The sequence below is a fragment of the Dasypus novemcinctus genome, chromosome X, assembly GCF_030445035.2.
Source record: "Dasypus novemcinctus isolate mDasNov1 chromosome X, mDasNov1.1.hap2, whole genome shotgun sequence".
NCBI classification, from domain to species: Eukaryota; Metazoa; Chordata; class Mammalia; order Cingulata; family Dasypodidae; genus Dasypus; species Dasypus novemcinctus.
The window spans coordinates 76,609,920-76,627,789 of record NC_080704.1 but is presented as its reverse complement, the minus strand read 5'-3'; the positions used below and the strand labels follow the sequence as shown (position 1 = coordinate 76,627,789).

The 17,870-nt window shown below is 47.5% G+C and overlaps 1 protein-coding gene across 1 annotated transcript in view; it reads right to left on the bottom strand.

Annotated features, from left to right (window-relative positions):
* NALF2 (NALCN channel auxiliary factor 2) overlaps window positions 1-17,249 on the bottom strand; it is a 29,632-nt gene extending 12,383 nt beyond the window's left edge. Inside the window, exon 1 of the mRNA XM_004474013.5 lies at window positions 16,296-17,249. Coding sequence (XP_004474070.2) covers window positions 16,296-17,162 — 867 coding nt within the window. The 5' untranslated portion in view covers window positions 17,163-17,249. The remainder of the gene's footprint in view (window positions 1-16,295) is intronic.
* Window positions 17,250-17,870: the final 621 nt, after the last annotated feature.

Sequence of the window (17,870 nt, the reverse complement as noted above, 5' to 3'; positions counted from 1 at the left end):
GATAAAAGTTTGGGAATCATCAAGGTTTAAGGGGGGTGTTAGTCACTAGTAACATAGCAGGACTACACTTTCCCACACCCTTTGAAGTTAGGCATGGTCACGTGGCTTATTTCAGCCAGTGAAAGGTGCTTTTAAGTTACACGAATCACTTCTGGGGAGAAGCTTTAAGAGCTGGTGTATGATTTGCCATGCTATCTTCTCTCTGCTACTGATAGTCAGTCGTGAGATGGATCCTCGAATACCTTGGGTCCCTGGTGACTATAATGAGCAGAGCACCCCTGGAGGACCTTTTGGACATGTCTTGTGAGCAAGACATAACCTTTTGTTGTGTTAAAACCCTGAGACTTGAGGGTTGTTTGTTACCACAGCATAACTTAGCCCACCCTGATACAGTTGTTGTAGAAACCAAGAAAGTGATGAGATTGCCTAGGGGAAGTGGGTAAAGAGAGAAAACAGTGGATCCCTGGAAAACTCTAACATTAAAGGGGTGGGTGGAAGAAAGGAACCTGATGAAGATGGAGGAGGTATAGGTTAAGAAATTGGACAAGAAATAGAAGAGAGTGGTATCCTAGAAATTAAGGGATTTTCAATGGACAGCATGGTCAATAGATAAGGACTTAAATAGGACCACACTGGTTTCGGCAGTTAGGAGGCAGTCTCATCATGGTGATAGCAGTTTCCTTGGAGCAGTGGGGGCAAAAATCAGACTGTAGTAAATTGAAAAGGGAATGTGAGGGAAGAAAAATGGAGATAGCTATATGTAGACTACTCTTGAAGAAGCCAAGTGTCTCCAGTTCTTTCAACTATTTCTCATTGGATGTGGTTTCCAGTCCTCTCTTCCATCTTGGTTATTCACATTCAGATGAATTCTGCTCTTTTCTGTGTCCCTTGGAACAGAACACAATTTCCATATTGGGTTTATCAACACAGAGTCAAGAGGAGGTATCAGCCTTCCTGTCCTAGAAACTCTGTTTCTGTTACTGCAGCCCAAGATCACATCTGCTCTCTGGGGACTGTATTTGGATTCTGCTGGTAACTCACTGGAGATGGAGAGGGAGGCCTGACCTGAGTGTGGGATTAAAGACACAGCCTAGATAAAATTCCCAACACCAAGCCCATGTGCTTTGGTGAGAAATCTGTATAATTTCAACATCCATAAGGCCCCCTAAGGACAGAATTACTTATCTGTGCATTGCCCTCAAGATCTTAAACGGAGCTGAGTATAAAAGTACTTGCTAAGTCCTTGAAAACCAAGCCCCCAGCAAATAGCCCAGACTGGAACAAGGTGAAGTGCTTCAAAAAAAAGTGGAAGTGATGGGTTATGTAATGTGCTTGCGTGGAATTTTCCAGCTTTAATAGAGAAATTGGGAATGCAGTAGTGAAATGTATATAGAAAGTCATGCAAACAGGAAAAAAGAGGCAATTATTAACTCCAAGGAAAGTAAGTTGTCCAGGCAAGGAAATGTAATCACAGTAATCTACATGACTCAGCTGTGAGCAATATTTAAAATCCTAATAATGTACACATAGAATACTGTTAAAAGCAGAACTTTTGATATGTCAATATTGGATGTTGGAAGGGAGGGGAAGAGTGTGTACATGTATGGTATGGCTGGTAGTAAGAGAGCTAAATCTTCCTCTAGTAAAATAAAAAACCTAGATATTTAAAACCAAAAATTTTGTTTTCCTCCATTTAGGAATATGGAGGAAGAAACAGCTAAGAGAAGAAATAGCTACGAGAGTTGGAGATGTTTAACTTTGAAGAGTAAGGCTCAGGGATGGGGCAGAGGATTGCTGCTTTAGTTATAACTAGCTAGTAATGGATAGATAGATATAAATTAGATATGCAAGGATATATTAGCTTATTGGCTGGATATATATGTACATATACATATAGGCATACATATATCCTTATATAGCTTCTTGTACATGTGTTTTAAAATTAAAAACATCTATTACTTTGCTAAAATGAAAAGGAAATAAAAACATCAACTGATCTGCAGACCTCAAAGACAACAAAACCAAATCCCTGAGACTTGACCTGACCAGCCTTGCCAGTCTCACACTAATACTGAGCCCCAGAGCCCAAGGCCCTGCACTGCCACTGTCCCCTCCCACCTCCATCCAGCTCATCTGTTCCATCACCACTGAATGGGCCATGGGCTGGGATCAGGTAAACTTAACAGGCCAAAAGAATGAATGTGGGGACCCATAGCCAGAGGGAGGAAGTAAGATGAGGGGAGGGAAGCTTTGGGGGCTTTTGTGCCATAGCTGTGCAGGCTACTTCAAGAATGGTACCAGTGTGACAGTGAAAACGACAGTTTCCCTTGAGCTGCTCACACACGTGTAAGGCATAAAACCCTACTCCCCTTCTCCCAGGCACACTTGTTTGCCACACACAGCTGGGCCCAGGTCCAGGCCCAGGCTGCTATCTCTAGTCTTCTGCAGAGATCACCATGAAACCAGGTCCTTATCCCTGCCTTACCTCTTCCTCAGATTCTGTGCCTTCCTAGACAGATGAGAGCCTGGGAAAAACAAGGATCTGGTAAAAGGTGACTGGCAGCTGTGTCTTCAGGGATGAGGTGAATCAAGGCTTTGGAGTCCTTCCATCTCCCTCTCAGCATCTTCCCTCCCCCAGAATCTGAACTGGACTCTGACTAACTCCCCATGTGGCTGGGGCAATGAAAGGTTTCACCATGAAGAGCATTTATGGAGTATGCTGGAGAGGAGCAGTTAGGGGGAGTGTGTAGCTGCCCCTGAGACCTTGCTGAAGGAACTGTCTCTGGTATTGAAGTCTTCCAGGGAAAGGCTGTTTCTAGAAGCCCCCAGATGTTAGGACCTGGGACAGGATAACTCTTGACCTAAGGCTTACTCCATAAATGCTCTTCAGATCCTGGCTCAGCCTGTGGGCAAAGTACTTCCCCTCTCTGGCCCTCAACTGGCATCTAAGAAGATGGTCCACAGGGAGGCAGCATGTATGGTCGGAAGACAGGGTCAAAACATCTTTAAACTCCAACAGCCCTGGGTCAAATCCCAGGTCTGGTCTTATCAGTTATGAAACCTGAGGCAAGTTACTTAACTTCCCTGACCCACACTTTCTTCACCTGCAAAATGGAGATTAAAAAAAGAACCTCCCCTTACATTCCTGTAAATGATGTCTGTGAAGCAATGAGCACAAAGTTTTACCTATAGCACAATTACACCAGCACAGATTGGGTAGTATCATTGCCTGCTGTTCAGAGAGGTTAAGTGTCTAACGCAAGGTCATCCAGCTCCAACTCTTACCAGCTGGATCACATTGAGCTAGTCACTTAACCTCTCTGAGCCTGCCTTTTCTTCTGAAAAACAGAGATAAATATATATGCATCTCACAAGGCAGGTGTAAGAATTGAGTAAGGTAAAGAATGGAAAGTGCCTGGGGTAGTTGTCTTCTTTTCCATTTCTTCCTCTCAGCTCTAAGATTCAAATAACAAAAGGGAGAAACCTACCACAAATGTGATCATAAAACAGTTAATACCATTAATACATATACATGAGTATATATAAACCAATAAGAAAAATACAAAACTGTGAACAGACAATTCAAATAACAGGCAATACAAATGGCCTATAAACATGAAAAACAAATATCTGACCTAAAAATGCAAATTAAAAACAAATATTATACTATTTTTTGGCTACCAAATTAGTAAAGTTTTAAAGATATCATGATACCCAATATTGGAAAGGTGTGATAAAATAAGCAGTCTTACACTTTTGGGGAGAGTATAAACTAGAGCAATCCTTCTGGAAAGAAATTTGGTAATGTACATCAAGAGCCTTAAAGAGATTAATACTGTTAGATTCCATTAAGTCTAGTTTGGTTAATTCACCTTGCAGAATAAGAATAATGTTTATGCAGCTCTCTGAATGAAAAACAAAGGAAAAAAAGTGATTTTGTGCCTAAGTGTTTGTGTAAATCTAGAGAAAGGGGTGGAAAGATTTACACCAAAATTGCTAACATCAGTGACCTTGGGTCAGTGGGCTGGGAGGGGAAGGAATGAGGATATTATTAATGTTTTCTTTATAAACCCATGAATTGTTACATTTGGGACAATGAACAAATACTTGAGATTTTTTAAAAAATTCAGTAGGCAATAAGAAAAAATGATGGAGGTAGCATTCATTAGAAAAAAAATCATAGAGCTGACAAAGATTTATAAACTAAGATATTCATCACAGTATTATGTGCAATAGGAAAAAGTTGTAGGTAATGTAAATATCTAACAATAAAGGACTTGTTAAATAAATTACATTATATTCATGTAAAGGAAAATTCTTTTTTTTTAAATTATTTATTATTTTTTTTAAAAATTACATTATGAAAAATATGAGGTCCCATTCAACCCCACCGCCCCCGCCCCCCACTCCCCCCACAGCAACACTCTCTCCCATCATCATGACACATCCATTGCACCTGGTAAGTTCATCTCTGAGCATCACTGCACCCCATAGTCAATGGTCCACATCATAGCCCAGACTCTCTCACGTTCCATCCAGTGGGCCCTGGGGGGATCTACAATGTCCCGTAATTGTCCGTGAAGCACTATCCAGGACAACTCCACGTCCCGAAAACGCCTCCACATCTCATCTCTTCCTCCCATTCCCCACACCCAGCAGCCACCATGGCTACCGTTCCCACACCCATTCCACATCATGTAAAGGAAAATTCTAAATGCATCAAGAGATGTTTATGTACATTTGATTATATGGAAAATACACAGAGTAACAATATGTTTAAAAAAGTTGGATAAAAACTGTATGATTTCAACTATACATACATATTTATAGTTTTATACATTCTAGTAAATATATATTCATATTTAGTAAAAATATATAATCAGGAGAAATAGATGCCAATAGTAGGAGACTTAAAGACTTCAGAGTCCATACTGGATAAAATACTAGACAGAAAATCAATAAGGAAATTGAGGACTTGACTACAATGGAATGAAGCTAGAAAACAATAACAGAGGGAGAAATAAAAAATTCACAAATGTATGGAAGTTCAACAATATACTATTAAAAAACCAATGGGTCAAAGAAGTCACAAGGGAAATCAGGAAATATCTTGACATGAATGAAAACAAAAACACAACACAACAAAACTTATGGGATACAGCAAAGGCAGTGCTCAGAGGGAAATTTATGGCTGTCAAAGCTTACAATAAAAAAGAAGAAAGATCTCAAATCAGAGTGCTAACCTTACAACAGGAAGCTCTAGAAAGAGAAGAGCAAACTAAACCCAAAGTGAGTAGAAGGTAGGAAATGATTAACGATTAGAGACAAATGAAATAGAGAACAGAAGAACAGAGAATCCATGAAACACAGTTGTTTTTTTGAAAAAAATCAATAAAATTGTCAAACCTTTACCTAGACTGACAAAGAAAAAAAGGATGCAAATAACTAAAATCAGAAATGAAAAGGGAGAAGCGTTACTATCAGCCTTACAGAAATAAGGATTATAAGAGAATACCATAAACAACTGTACATCAACAAATTAGATAACCTAGATGAAACAGACAAGTTCCTAAAAAACATACACATTAATGAAACTGACTCAAGAAGAAACAGAATATCGCAACAGGCCAATAACAAGTAAAGAGATTGAATTAGTAACAAAAATCTTTCCAAAAAAGAAAAGTCCAGGACCGGATGGTTTCACTGGTGAATTCTACCAAACATTCAAAAAATTAACACCAATCCTCAAACTCTTTCAAAAAATCATAGAGGAGAGCTCTTCCTAACTCATCCTATAAAACTAGCTAGCATTACTCTGGTACCAAAGCCAAATAAAGACATCTCAAGAAAAGAAATGTAGATGCAGAAGCCCTTAACAAAATATTGGCAAACTGAGTTCAACAGCACAGTAAAAAGTTTATACACCATGACCAAGTAGGATTTATCCCAGGAATACAAAGATGGTTCAACATAAGAAAATCAATCAATATATTAAATCACCTTAACAGAATTAAAGGGAAATAAATCACATGGTCATTTCAATTGATGCAGAAAAGACATCTGACAAAATCCAACATCCTTTCATGATTAAAAACACTCAGAAAAATAGGAATAGAAGGGAACTTCCTCAACAGGATAAAGGGTATATCCACAGGTAAATCCACAGGTAACATCTTACTCAATGGCGAAAGATTGAAAGCTTTCTCCCTGAGGAAAGAAACAAGAGAAGGATGCCTGCTTTCATCACTGCTACTCAATATTGTACTGGAAGTTCTGGCCAGAGCAATTAAGAGAGAAAAAGAAATAAAAGTCAAACAAATTGGAAAAGAAGAAGTAAAACTATCCATATTTGCTGATGACATGATCCTAATATATAGAAAACTCTGAAAAATCTACAAGAAAACTACTAGAGCTAATAGAGGAATTCAGCAAAGTGGCAGGGTATGAGATTAACACCCCCAAATCAATTGTTTTTCTATATAACAGTAATGAACACTCAAAAAAGGAAATGAAGAAAACATTTACAATAGCAACTAAAAGAATAAACTAGCTAGGAATAAGTTTCACCAAAGATGTAAAGGACTTGTTCACTGAAAACTGCAAATCATTGCTGAAAGAAAGTAAAGAAGACCTAAATAAATGGAAGGCTGTCCTGTGTTCATGGACTGGAAGACTTATTATAATTAAGATGGTAATACTACCCAAAGCGATTTACAGATATAACTCAATTACAATAAAAATTCCAGTAGTCTTCTTTATAGAAATGGAAAAGCCAATCATCATATTCACATAAAAGTTCCCTGAATAAACAAAATCATCTTGAAAAAAGATTAACAAAGTTGGAGGACTTCCCAATTTCAAAACTTATTAGAAATCTGCTGTAATCAAACCCTGTGGTGGAACAAGAACAGATCTATAGACCAATGGAATAAAACTGAGAGTTCAGAAATAGACCTGCAGGAAGTAGATGTGGCTCAAGCAGTTGAGCGCCTATCTTCCTACATATGAGGTCCCGGATTTGACCCCCAGTTTGATCCCCAATTCCTCCTAAAACCAAAAACAGACAACAAAAACAAAAAACCAGTTTGGGGGAGCAGATGTAGCTCAGTCGTTGAGTGCCAGTTTCCCACATAAAGGCCCCAGGTTCTGTCTCCGGCCTAGCTACATCAAAAAAAAAAAAAAAAAAGAGGAATAAACCTGTAAATCTATACTTGGTCAACTGATTTTTGACAAGGCTGCCAAGTCCACTCAATGGGGGAAAGAATAGTCTCTTCAACAAATAGTGCTGGGAAAACTGAATGTCCACATGCAAAAGAATGAAAGTGGACCCCTACCTCTTACCATATACAAAATTAACTCAAGATGGATAGACAGCCTAACTATAAGAGCTATTTTAAAGCTATAAAAGCCTTACAAGAAAACATGGGGAATTAGCCTTAAGACTTCGCATCAGGCATTGGATTCTTAAGACTTTACACCAAAAGCACGAGCAACAAAAGAAAAAATATACAGGTGGGACTTCATCAAACTTTTCTGCATCAAGAGACATTATCAAGAAAGTGAGAGGGGAAGTGGACTTGGCCCAGTGGTTAGGGAGTCCGTCTACCACATGGGAGGTCCGTGGTTCAAACCCCGGGCCTCCTTGACCCGTGTGCAGTTGGCCCACGTCCAGTGCTGATGCACGGAAGGAGTGCCCTGCCACGCAGGGTGTCCCTGCGTAGGGGAGCTCCACGTGCAAGGAGTGCGCCCCGTAAGGAGAGGCGCCCAGTGCGAAAGAAAGTGCAGCCTGCCCAGGAATGGCACCACACACACAGAGAACTGATACAACAAGATGATGCAGCAAAAAGAAACACAGATTCCCATGCCACTACAACAAGAGAAGCAGACAAGAAGACGCAGCAAATAGACACAGAGAACAGACAACTGGGGTAGGGGGGAAGGGGAGAGAAACAAATAAATAGTAAATAAAAATCTTTAAAAAAAATAAAAAGAAAGTGAGAAGACCTCCCAAGGAATGGTAGAAAATATTTGGAAACTCTGTATCTGATAAGGATTTAATATCCAGAATATATAAAGAATTCCTGTAACTCAACAACAAAAAGACAAACAGTCCAATTAAAAGGTGGGCAACGGACTTGAATAGACATTTCTCCAAAGAAAAGATACAAATGGCCAGTAAGCATGTGAAAAGATGATCAAAATCCTTAGCCATTAGGGAAAGGCAAATCAAACTCACAATGAATTACCACTTCATACCCACTAGGAAGGCTAGTATTTTTAAAAAACTGAAAATAAGTTTTGGTGAGAATGTGGAGGAACAGGAACCTTCGTACCTTGTTGGTGGAAATGTAAAATGGGCAGTCACTGTGGAAAACAGTTTGGCCGTTCCTTCATAAGTTATACATAGAATTACTATAGGACCCGGCAATCTCATTTTTAAGTATATACCCAAAAGAATTGAAAGCGGGGTCTTAGGCAGATATTTGTACACCAATGTTAGCACTATTCACAATAACTGAAAGGTGAGAGTGACCCAAGTGCCCATCAACAGAAGAACAGATGAAAAAAGACATGGTATTTACATACAATGGAGTATTATTCATCCCCCAAAAAGAAGCCAGGTTCTGGTACGTGCTATAATATGGATGACCTTGAAGACATGTTGAGTATAATAAGCCAGACCCAAAGGACAAATATTATATGATTTAACTTATATAAAAAAACCAAAAGAGGCAAATTCATAGAGACAGAAAATAGATTACAAATTACTAGGGATGGGGAAAGGAGGGAGGTGGGGAGTTAATGCTTAATGGGTATAGTTTCTTTTTGGGGTGATGGGGAAAGTTTGATAAAGCTGTAAAATTGTAAAACTTGGTAAAATTGTTTTGGTAACATTGTGAACATAACTAATACCACTGAATTGTATACTTGAATGTGGTTAAAATGGGAAATTGTATGTCTTTATGTTATCACATTAAATAATAATCACAGAAATACACATTTGAATGAAATACACTGTAACATTGCATGTGTCTCTGGGGCTCTTTTTCCTATTTTACTTCCATTTTTCAACATTTCTCCAAGACCATTTTTTTTTGTAATTGGAAAAAAATGGTATTTTAAAAAATATTTCGAGTCTATAATAATTCTGAAGCATTAACTTGGTTCGATGTTTTAGCTGAGCTCAACACTAAACAGACATGGTCACCTTTATACTTAACAACCGAATAAAAAGATAGGAAACATTGGCAACATCTACCACCACCAAAGTCCCCCTCCAAAACAGAACTTGGTGGTTTGGCATTTCCTTCTGCCTGAGGAGAAAAGCCTTGCAGTCCAGGGGCATGGGCTTACTGAATCCCTCCCCATGGCCAGCTATAGCTCACCAGGTGCCCATTCTCTTCCCTCTAAACACCTAACTGGCTCAGGTTTCAAAAATCCAGGCTTTTCTACCCCACCCCCACCCCTTTAAGCCCAAAGAGAAGAGGCTCATCTGGCATCACTGGCCACCACATATACCCATTCTCCAGAGACCTACCAGATCAACATAGGGAAATTGTGCTTCTGGGCACCCAGATTTGCAACCTCTGGTTTTCCAGAAAACACCCTCCTGCGGTGCTGGTCTAAGAGGCTGGGGCTGAGGTAACCTCCCACCCTTAACCCAGAGCCAGCTGTGAGGACTGGAATGGGGATAGTTAGGGGCAGCAGCTGTGGCTTACTTGGAGCTGCAGCTGGAATCTGTGTGTGGCTGAGAGATGAGATTGGGGTGGCATGTTTGAGGCCCAGCCTGTATGTGTCCATAGCAGGTAAACAGCCTAGGAGGGTGAAAGCACAAAAGAACTGCCCTCAGGGAGAAGGTCTTATAGGACAAATTCCCATCCCCTGGCCTAAGGTATTGGCCTAAATCCCCACCCACAGGGAAGTCTGGGTGTAGTCTTTCCTGGAGGTACTGACGCTTGGAGAGGGTACCCCCATACACCTAGATGGCTGAGAAGTACCCTCTCATGCTTAGGCTGTGTTCCGAGAGCCTTGGCCCTCTTTTAAGCTTTGCCTCACCTACTGTCTCCCCTTTCCTCTTTCCTACCTCCACCATGTCCTGCAGACTATTCCAGCCAGACCATGAGATTGGGTGGGAAGCTGCTGGGCTCCTTTCCTCCACCTAACTCCTCCCACCCCCACCTTCAGGAGATACCAGTGTATCCTTCCTGGAGGTTCCCGTTGCTATGGTGACTATAGTAGTCAGGCACCAGTCTGTGGGAAAGATGGGAAGTAGTCATGAAGAAGACTGGGGGATATGTGTGAGTGTGTGTCTATGTGTCTGAGTGTGTGTGCATTCACACAAAGGACATGCCCACCCTGAGGGTGGAAGAGAGAAGGAAGAGAGGAGAAAGAGAGTGGAGATGAGGAGGAGGGGAAGGGAACGACAACATAGAGAGAGGGGACCAGAGGATGAAAGGAGGCAGGAGCAGGGAGGGGGGGAGAAGGGAGGTGAAGTGACAGTGGTGAGGGAGTGTGTAGGTGTTGAGGGAAAGAGTGCAGTTCTTGGGGGTGGGGGATAAGGGGAGATAAGCCAGAAGAGGGTGTGGGATATGGGGTAAAGGTTAGCAGGAGTGTGAAGTGACAGGAGTAACAGTGGGATGTGGGATGTGAGATGGTAGGGGGTCAACAGTTCTAGATTGCAGTGGGGAGTGGGGTAAGGGTGGGAGAGGATGGTGAGTATAGCATTCTAAGTGGAGGCAGGTGTGAGGTAAGGACTGGGAGGGGTGTGGGCTGAGAGGTGGGATGTGGGGAGGAGAGTGGAGGAAGAAGGCATGGGGGTCTGAGGAGTAGGGAGAGAGGTGAGGGTGAACAGGAATGAAGAGGAGGGTTAAAGGGAAGGGTAGATGGAACACGTGAATTATGGAGAAAGGAGAGGATGAGGCTGGATGGGGGAAGGCAGAAGAATGAGGAGGAAGTGGGTTGGGAGGAGAAGACTTCAGCTTAGAGGGGTCAGTTGTCTGAGGGAGGGGCTGTGGGAAGTAGAGAGTGGAATGATGTTGGGGTATAGGAAGGAGAGGGGTCTGGAGTGAGGTGTGGAAAAGGGGAATGGGGTAAGGGTGGGCAAGGATGGGGGAAAGGAGCAGGAGAGGTGTGTGAGTGAAAAGTGACAGAATGGGGGAGTTTGAGGGGAGAGGGGTTGGACAGGGAGGGAATGTGGAAAGTGAGGTGAGGCTCTGGGGTAGGAGGAGGGAGGGGTATGGAGTGGGCAAGGTGTAGTACCCCTAGGTCTAGGGTAAGAGGTGACGGGGGTGTGGAGGGAACCACTGGGAGAGATGAAGTTGGAAAGAGTATACAGAATTGGGTGAAAGTTGGAGGAGGAGGGTATATGTGGGGGTAAGGATTTAAGAGTGATGTGTGGGGGTAGCTCAGGAAAGGTCTAGGGTAAGTAACACAGAGAAGAACAGAAAGATTGTGGGGTCACTGGCATGTGGATGGAGGGATGTTGGGCATGGGCTCAACTTCGGGAGGAATATGGGGTGCAACAGTGGGGGATGGGTAAGGGTGGCATGAGGGAGTCAGGTTTCTGACTCTCACGCTTCATCTAATATATCCTCATCCCTCATCCTAGCTCTAAACATTGCCTCTTCTTTGTCCCTGCTTCAGAATCTCTGATTCCTGCCCCTTCCCAGAACCCCAGCCTTGCATTCCTTAGTAATGAGATGAGCTTCTCTGGGCCTCGAGTACCCTCCCCAAGGGAAGGCCTTGCCATAATTCCGAGGATGCCACTTATTGACCACCTACCCCTTTCCCCACCCCCAAACAAGGCTAAAGGCACCCTCTCTAGCTGCAAGGACTCTGGGTCTGGGAGGCTATATGTGAGGCACTGTGTCCTGTCTTAGAACCTGCATGCCAACAGGGACCACTGGTCAACTAGGGGCCCTTGCCCTCTGCCCAATGCCCTGAGCTCCCAGCTTTCAGCACCCCTCATACCTAGCTTTAGCCCAGAAGTCCTGCTTGGCAGGAAAGCTATGGCAGGTGGGAGGAGAGAGGAAGGCAGTGAGGCAGAAACAGCTGCCAGCCGGAGTAGAAGAGCACGGCCCCAGCAGGTATGGGCAGATGGTAAGGAGCTGGCTCTGGCATAATGCAGAACCCCACCCCCACCCCTAGTGAGTGGGTGTTGGTCCCAACCTCCTTCCCCAGACCTCCAATGCTGCTGTTCAGGGAGCAGGCTCTGCTTAAACTCCGGACTGAAAAAGACATCAGAAGTCACCTGGTCCAACTCTCTCCTTGATCTGGCATCAGAGCAATCTCCACAGCATTTCGCTGTGGCCCAACCATATCAGCCCAGCCACTTCCTAAAAGCAGGAACTCGCCTTCTCCAAAGGCAGTCTGTTCCCTCACTGGAAGGGGGACAAGGCATAACTGTTAACTGGGCAATGCTGATGTGCCAGGCCTAGGTACTAAACAGACATCTCATTAGCAGTAACCTTACCAGACTGGTTTGATGAATTTTAGTCCCATTTTACAGATGAGAAAACTGAGGCCGAGACTCCAATCCAAGGTCACACAGGTAATAAATAAGCCGGGTTTCAACCCAGGGCATTCTAAATACAAAGTCCTTCTAGGACCAAGCAGGACATGCTTCTTCTTTTGTACCATGGCAACTCTTCCGAGGCCTAGAGTCAGAGACCACATCCTCCAGAGTCATCTTGTCTCTAGGTGAAACAGCCCTAGCTTCTTCAGCACTCTCTCCTCAGACTTGGGTTCTAGTCTCCTCCCCAACTGGGTCAGTGTGAGGCCCAGAACCAAACATAATCTGCCATGTGGGTTTGGATCAGTTCAGAATAAAGTAGAACTCTCACACTAACCTCTATTAATACAGCCTATGGCCAGAAGGAGAGCTGAGAACTGTCCTTCCCTTGGGCCTTTATTCCTTCTTGGATCAAGAGCTGTTCAAGAAGAGGCCAGGGATGTGCTCCCACTGCCACCACTCCCCACAATCAGAATGTTCTGAATTTAGAGCAGAAAGGATGCAGCTGTGGCAGGGGTGGAGGCCATCAGAACTAAGGCAGGGGCATGGCCAAGTTGGGAAGATGAAGAGTTTTGGGGAAGAAACTGCACTGGTCCAGCAGTAACGGTGGTTTGTTCGATAATCCTGGGCAGGGTCAGAAGGGCCATGGTGGTGGGTGGGGGGAGCTTTGGCGTATGGGCCCAGGGTGATAAGGTAGGAGTGGGGCTGGGACTGAAGGGTTGGAAGAGGCCAGGGTGGGGATGGGGCATGGGGCCTGCCTAAGTTAACATCACCCTTCTGTGTGAGAGAAGTCAGTCACACATTAAGGAAATGTTGCAGCTGGTACTAAATTGGGAGGTGTCACAGGCAGCAGCGAGGACAGGTATGATTTGTGGGGCCCTGTGTGGCCTGAAACAGGGGCAGACATTGCAAAGGCAGAGAACAGGGTTTCTGGGAATGCCCAGAAGGGTTTGACTGAGGCACTCAGGATAGGGCCTTGGAGAGAGGTGTGGAGGTGGGGGGAAATCACCTGACCCTGGATCGGAGGCTCCTGATTTGGTTTCCAGGAGAGGAAGCTTCCACATGACCTGGACTGGGGATGGAGGCACCGCACCCTGGAGAAGCTCTGAGGATGGGGTGTCATCTCCAAGGGATCCCATTTGAGGCAGGGACTTGGACAGGAGGGCTTGGAGCTGCGGACTGGCTTAGAGATGGGTGAAGAAAGCAATGGGGCCTGCAAAGGAGGTAAGGGTAAAGGACTGAAGGGGGCAGGGGCCCCAGGAGGGAGGAGAACAGGACTTTCTATTCCCTTAGTGACCCAGGCGTCAGATGGAGTGGTGAGCCCTGGTGGGTCTGGGCCTCTGCTGAGAGACAGGGCATTGGGAAAAGGGGTGGGAAAAGCAGGCAGAGAGCTGTGGAGCTGGCACTACCTTTCTCCTGGTGCAGCAGGTAGTGAGAGCATGAGAAGTTCACCTGGGAGAGACAAGGGGACAAAGGAGAGGAGGATGGGCCCTGGCCATTGGGAACTGGATGTGAAGCCGTGGCAAAAGCATAGGGCTAGCACCAGAACACATGGGTTTGAGTCCTGGCACTTCTGTTCATTCACTAGGTGACCTTTAAGCAAACTGCTTGACTCTCCTGCACTCAGTTTCCTCATCTGTCAAAGACAGGCAATGGTGCTTGGATCACCAATCTCTTTGGGCAACTGTGATCTCATAATGTATGTGGTAGGGGCTGAAAACCATAAAGCATGACATCAATGTCCGGTGTTATATTGTTATTGTTATTACAAAACACTATGAACTACCTCTTCTCACTTGAATCTCACAAAAGACCCAGGATGTGGGCAGAGCAAGGATGATTATCCCTGCTGTACAAATGCAGAAACAAAAGCTTAGAGAAGTGAAGTGACTTGCCCAAGGTCACACAGCTAACAAATGGTAGCGGTGATAAGGCCCCTGTACACCAAGAGATCAGTTAGTTGTCTTTCTCCTACCTAAAACTGCTTGGTAAAAACAATCAAGTAAGTGTAGGATTAGACTGTAACATGGAGAAAACATCATGGGAAAGTTGTGGCATGGTATCTCGTTCATCCTGGTGACTGAGAAAAAAAATCTGGTCAGGGCCAGGAGGTTGCAGGGAAATCCACAAAGAGAGAGACAGACATTCTTTATTCCAACTTCTCATGGACCATGTTCCTCTGCTCCCACTGAGTGTGTGTGTCTGTGGCTGACATGAAGAGTGTGCGTTTCTGGCTCTATATGATCCAATGCGTCCTTCATGTGACAGTACTTCTGTCTGTGTGTCTGGAACACTGTGGGGAGGTGTATGTGTGTGACACAGTGTCTGCTTCTATGGCACTGTTTGTGGGTGTGACGACCTCTCTGAGTCTCAGTGTGATTTTCCCCAGAGGCGGGTGGGGGTGAGGGTGTATGGCAACGTGTGTGTGTCTGTCTGTACACCTTTAAGAAGTGGAATATCTCATTTGGTAGTGTGAGTGAGGCAGTGAGTCAGCTGAGGCTGAGGGAGGCGGGAGGGAGACTGCTAGGTTACAAGAACAGGAAAAAGGAGAAGGGGAAAGTGAAGTCAGGAGCAAGGAGCTGCCCCTTTTCTCTACAACCACCTGCCCCAAATTTCTAGGGTACCCACCAAGAGTGGGGAAATCCTGCAGAGGCCCACAGGGCTGGAGCTGGAGGGGAAGGGAGGCACTTTCTGCCCAACCGCAAAGCCTTGGAGGGAGATTAGCTGGGCTGGGAGGCCACAGTTTCCCTCTCCACCTCTCAGCCCCCAACTTAAGGATGTGAGGCCACCACCCCACCTGGTCTCCTTGTCATTTGACCCTTTGACCTTGCTGTTTCCTTTCTGGCCAAAGGCAGGCCACCTGGCCCAGCTGGGTGAACAGGGCAGTCATACCACAGTCCCAAATGATCCCATCCCCCATCTACCTCCTGTCCAGAATGACCCTGCTGAGGGTCAGGAAGTTTCTTAACACTCATCTCTGCCCGAGGCAGGCCCTTCTGCAGCTGCCTGTCTCTCTTCTGCATGCCTGTCTCCAGCAGCCAGAAAGCCAGCTTTCACTCCACTGCCACCCCAGGGCACTAAGAAGGCACCAAGGAGGGACGTTTGCAATGCACCATCCTTCAATGCCCTGGCTTCAAGTCGCTCTGCCCTGCCCCCAGCTCTTTCTTTTGTCAGGGGAAGGGAGTGGGCAGGTTCCCTCCTTGGAAGGACAGGGCAACCCAGGGCTCTACATACCCCAACTCTGTCCAGCCCCTTCAGGTCAGGTAAGGTCACCAGTGTGGCTGCCCCACCACCAAGACTGCTCCTCATCTCAGCCCTCCTAGGCAGGGGCAAGGCTAGCAGGTTAGGTTGCCAAATATTCTCCCTCTCTTTGGCCTTCTCCCGGAACCAGCCAGTCCCTGGGCCCCTCCAGGGTTTTCCATTCCTGCCCAGGAGAGGAAAGGGGCACGGCTGGCTGAAGATGGAGGTTGGGGAAGCTCAATCTCTCTCTCCACTCCTTGGCCAGTCCGGGACTCTGTGACCCCTCCCTCCTCATAGGCGGGCCGGGCGCCAGGAAGCCCCAGCTCTACCTTGCCCCAAGCCAGAATTGAATAGAAGTTGGCCAGGTGGCTTACCTGACTTGAATCCCTGAGGCCCCTTCACCGGGAAGGGTCCCAAAGTAGCGCTGCATGGAAAACGGCGGGTTTGGGGAGAGGGTGTGTGGGGCTTTAGGGGGGGAAAGGCTCCCCCCACCCTTTTTTTCCCGTCCTGTCCCACCGTTACCGACGCAGACGCCGGTCCCTACCTTACAGCCTTTCGTGCAGGACCGGATTGAGTACTCTTCTGCCTGTAAGTATTTATGCAACACGAGGTCGAACTCGTCATATTTTTCCTGAGCATGTCGGTCCAGCCGCTGGTATGCCTCGATACAGTTGCTACACGCCTCCCAGGCCCCGGAGCGCGGGCTGGCCACGACGGCCAGCAGGTCCCCCAGCAGGGTGTCCAGGCTGCAGTCCAGGCTGTCGGGGCGGTCCATGCCCAGCAGCAAGTCCCAGACCGTGTAGGTGTCGCAAAAAGAGAGAGTGAAGTTCCGAAAGTGGCCTTTGAGCAAGTTTTTTTTGGCGGAGGGGAACTCGGCCGGGGCACGAGGCGGGGAGTAGGGAGGCCGCAGAGGGGGGGCCGGGGTGGTCTGTTCGAAAAGTCTCTGCAAAGATTGCAATTTGGTGCAAGCTGCGTCCAGCCCGGTGGGCTCGGGGACGCCGCCGCAGTCCGGCCCGGGGCCGACGGCGGGGGTGGCTTTGGTCAGGTTGCTGTATCTGGGGCCGCAGGTGCCCGGGGGCGCGCTGGGCTCGCCGGGCGGCGGCGGCAGCGGCGGCAGCACCGCGCGAGGAGGCACCGGCTCCCGCTCACGGTCACGGCCAGCCCCCCAAGGCGGCCGCATGGCGCTGCTCAGCTCCCTGGCCCGGGGCCGGGCCCCCGCGCACAGCCACAGATGGTCAGCGAGCAGCACGGTGAAGAAGAGCAGGGACGCCAGGGACAGTCGCCATCGCTGCGCCCGGTCGGAGTCGGCGCAAGGTTTGTCGCTTGGCCTGGGAGCCCAGCAGCAGCAGCAGCAGCAGATAGTCAGCGCGGCGGCGTCTTTCCCGGGCCACATCCAAGCGCCCCTGAACATATTTCAGGGGAGGGATCCGGGATGGAGGGGGCAGGCTGGCGCGAGGCCGGACGGCGGTCTCCCGCAGGCGGGCTGCGCGCCGCTCCGCGCTCCTCCGCGCCGTCCAGGCTCTACCTCGGGGGCCGCATGGTGAGACAGGCCGGCCGCCGGCCCGGCGTGCCGCTCAGGCCGGAGTCGTGGGGCGCCCTTGTCCTGATCCCGCGCCACTTCCGCGCTCCCTCGCTTCCAGCCCGGGCGCCGCCGCCCGGCCCGCTAGGCGCTGCCCGGCGTCCCGGCGGGGGGCGGTGCGGGGCACTGGGGCGGTGGCGGTTGCGGCGGCGTCGCCGCACTCTTCATAGTGTCGGGCCCCTCAGCTCCTTTGGGCTCCGCGCCACTCCACTCGGCGCCGGCGGCAGCCCGATTCACACTCTGCTCCGGCCGTCTCGGCTCGGCGCTGCTCTGCGCCCCTCAGCGCCGCCCAGTGCGGGCCCGGCCGCCGAGCTTCGCTCCGTGCCGCTTGCTCGCCCCGCGCCGCTCCTCTCCCGCCCGCCCGTCTGCTGCTCGCTCCGCGCTGCTCCCAGCCTCGCTCGCGCCCTCCCTAGGCCGGCCGACCGGTGCCCTGGCCGGCCCTCGGGCTTCGCTCGCTATCCGGCCGTTCGCCGGGGCCGGTCCCGGGCCGGCTCCACTCCGGCTCCGCGCCCGCTGCTCCCTGAGTTCCGGCTCAGGCGG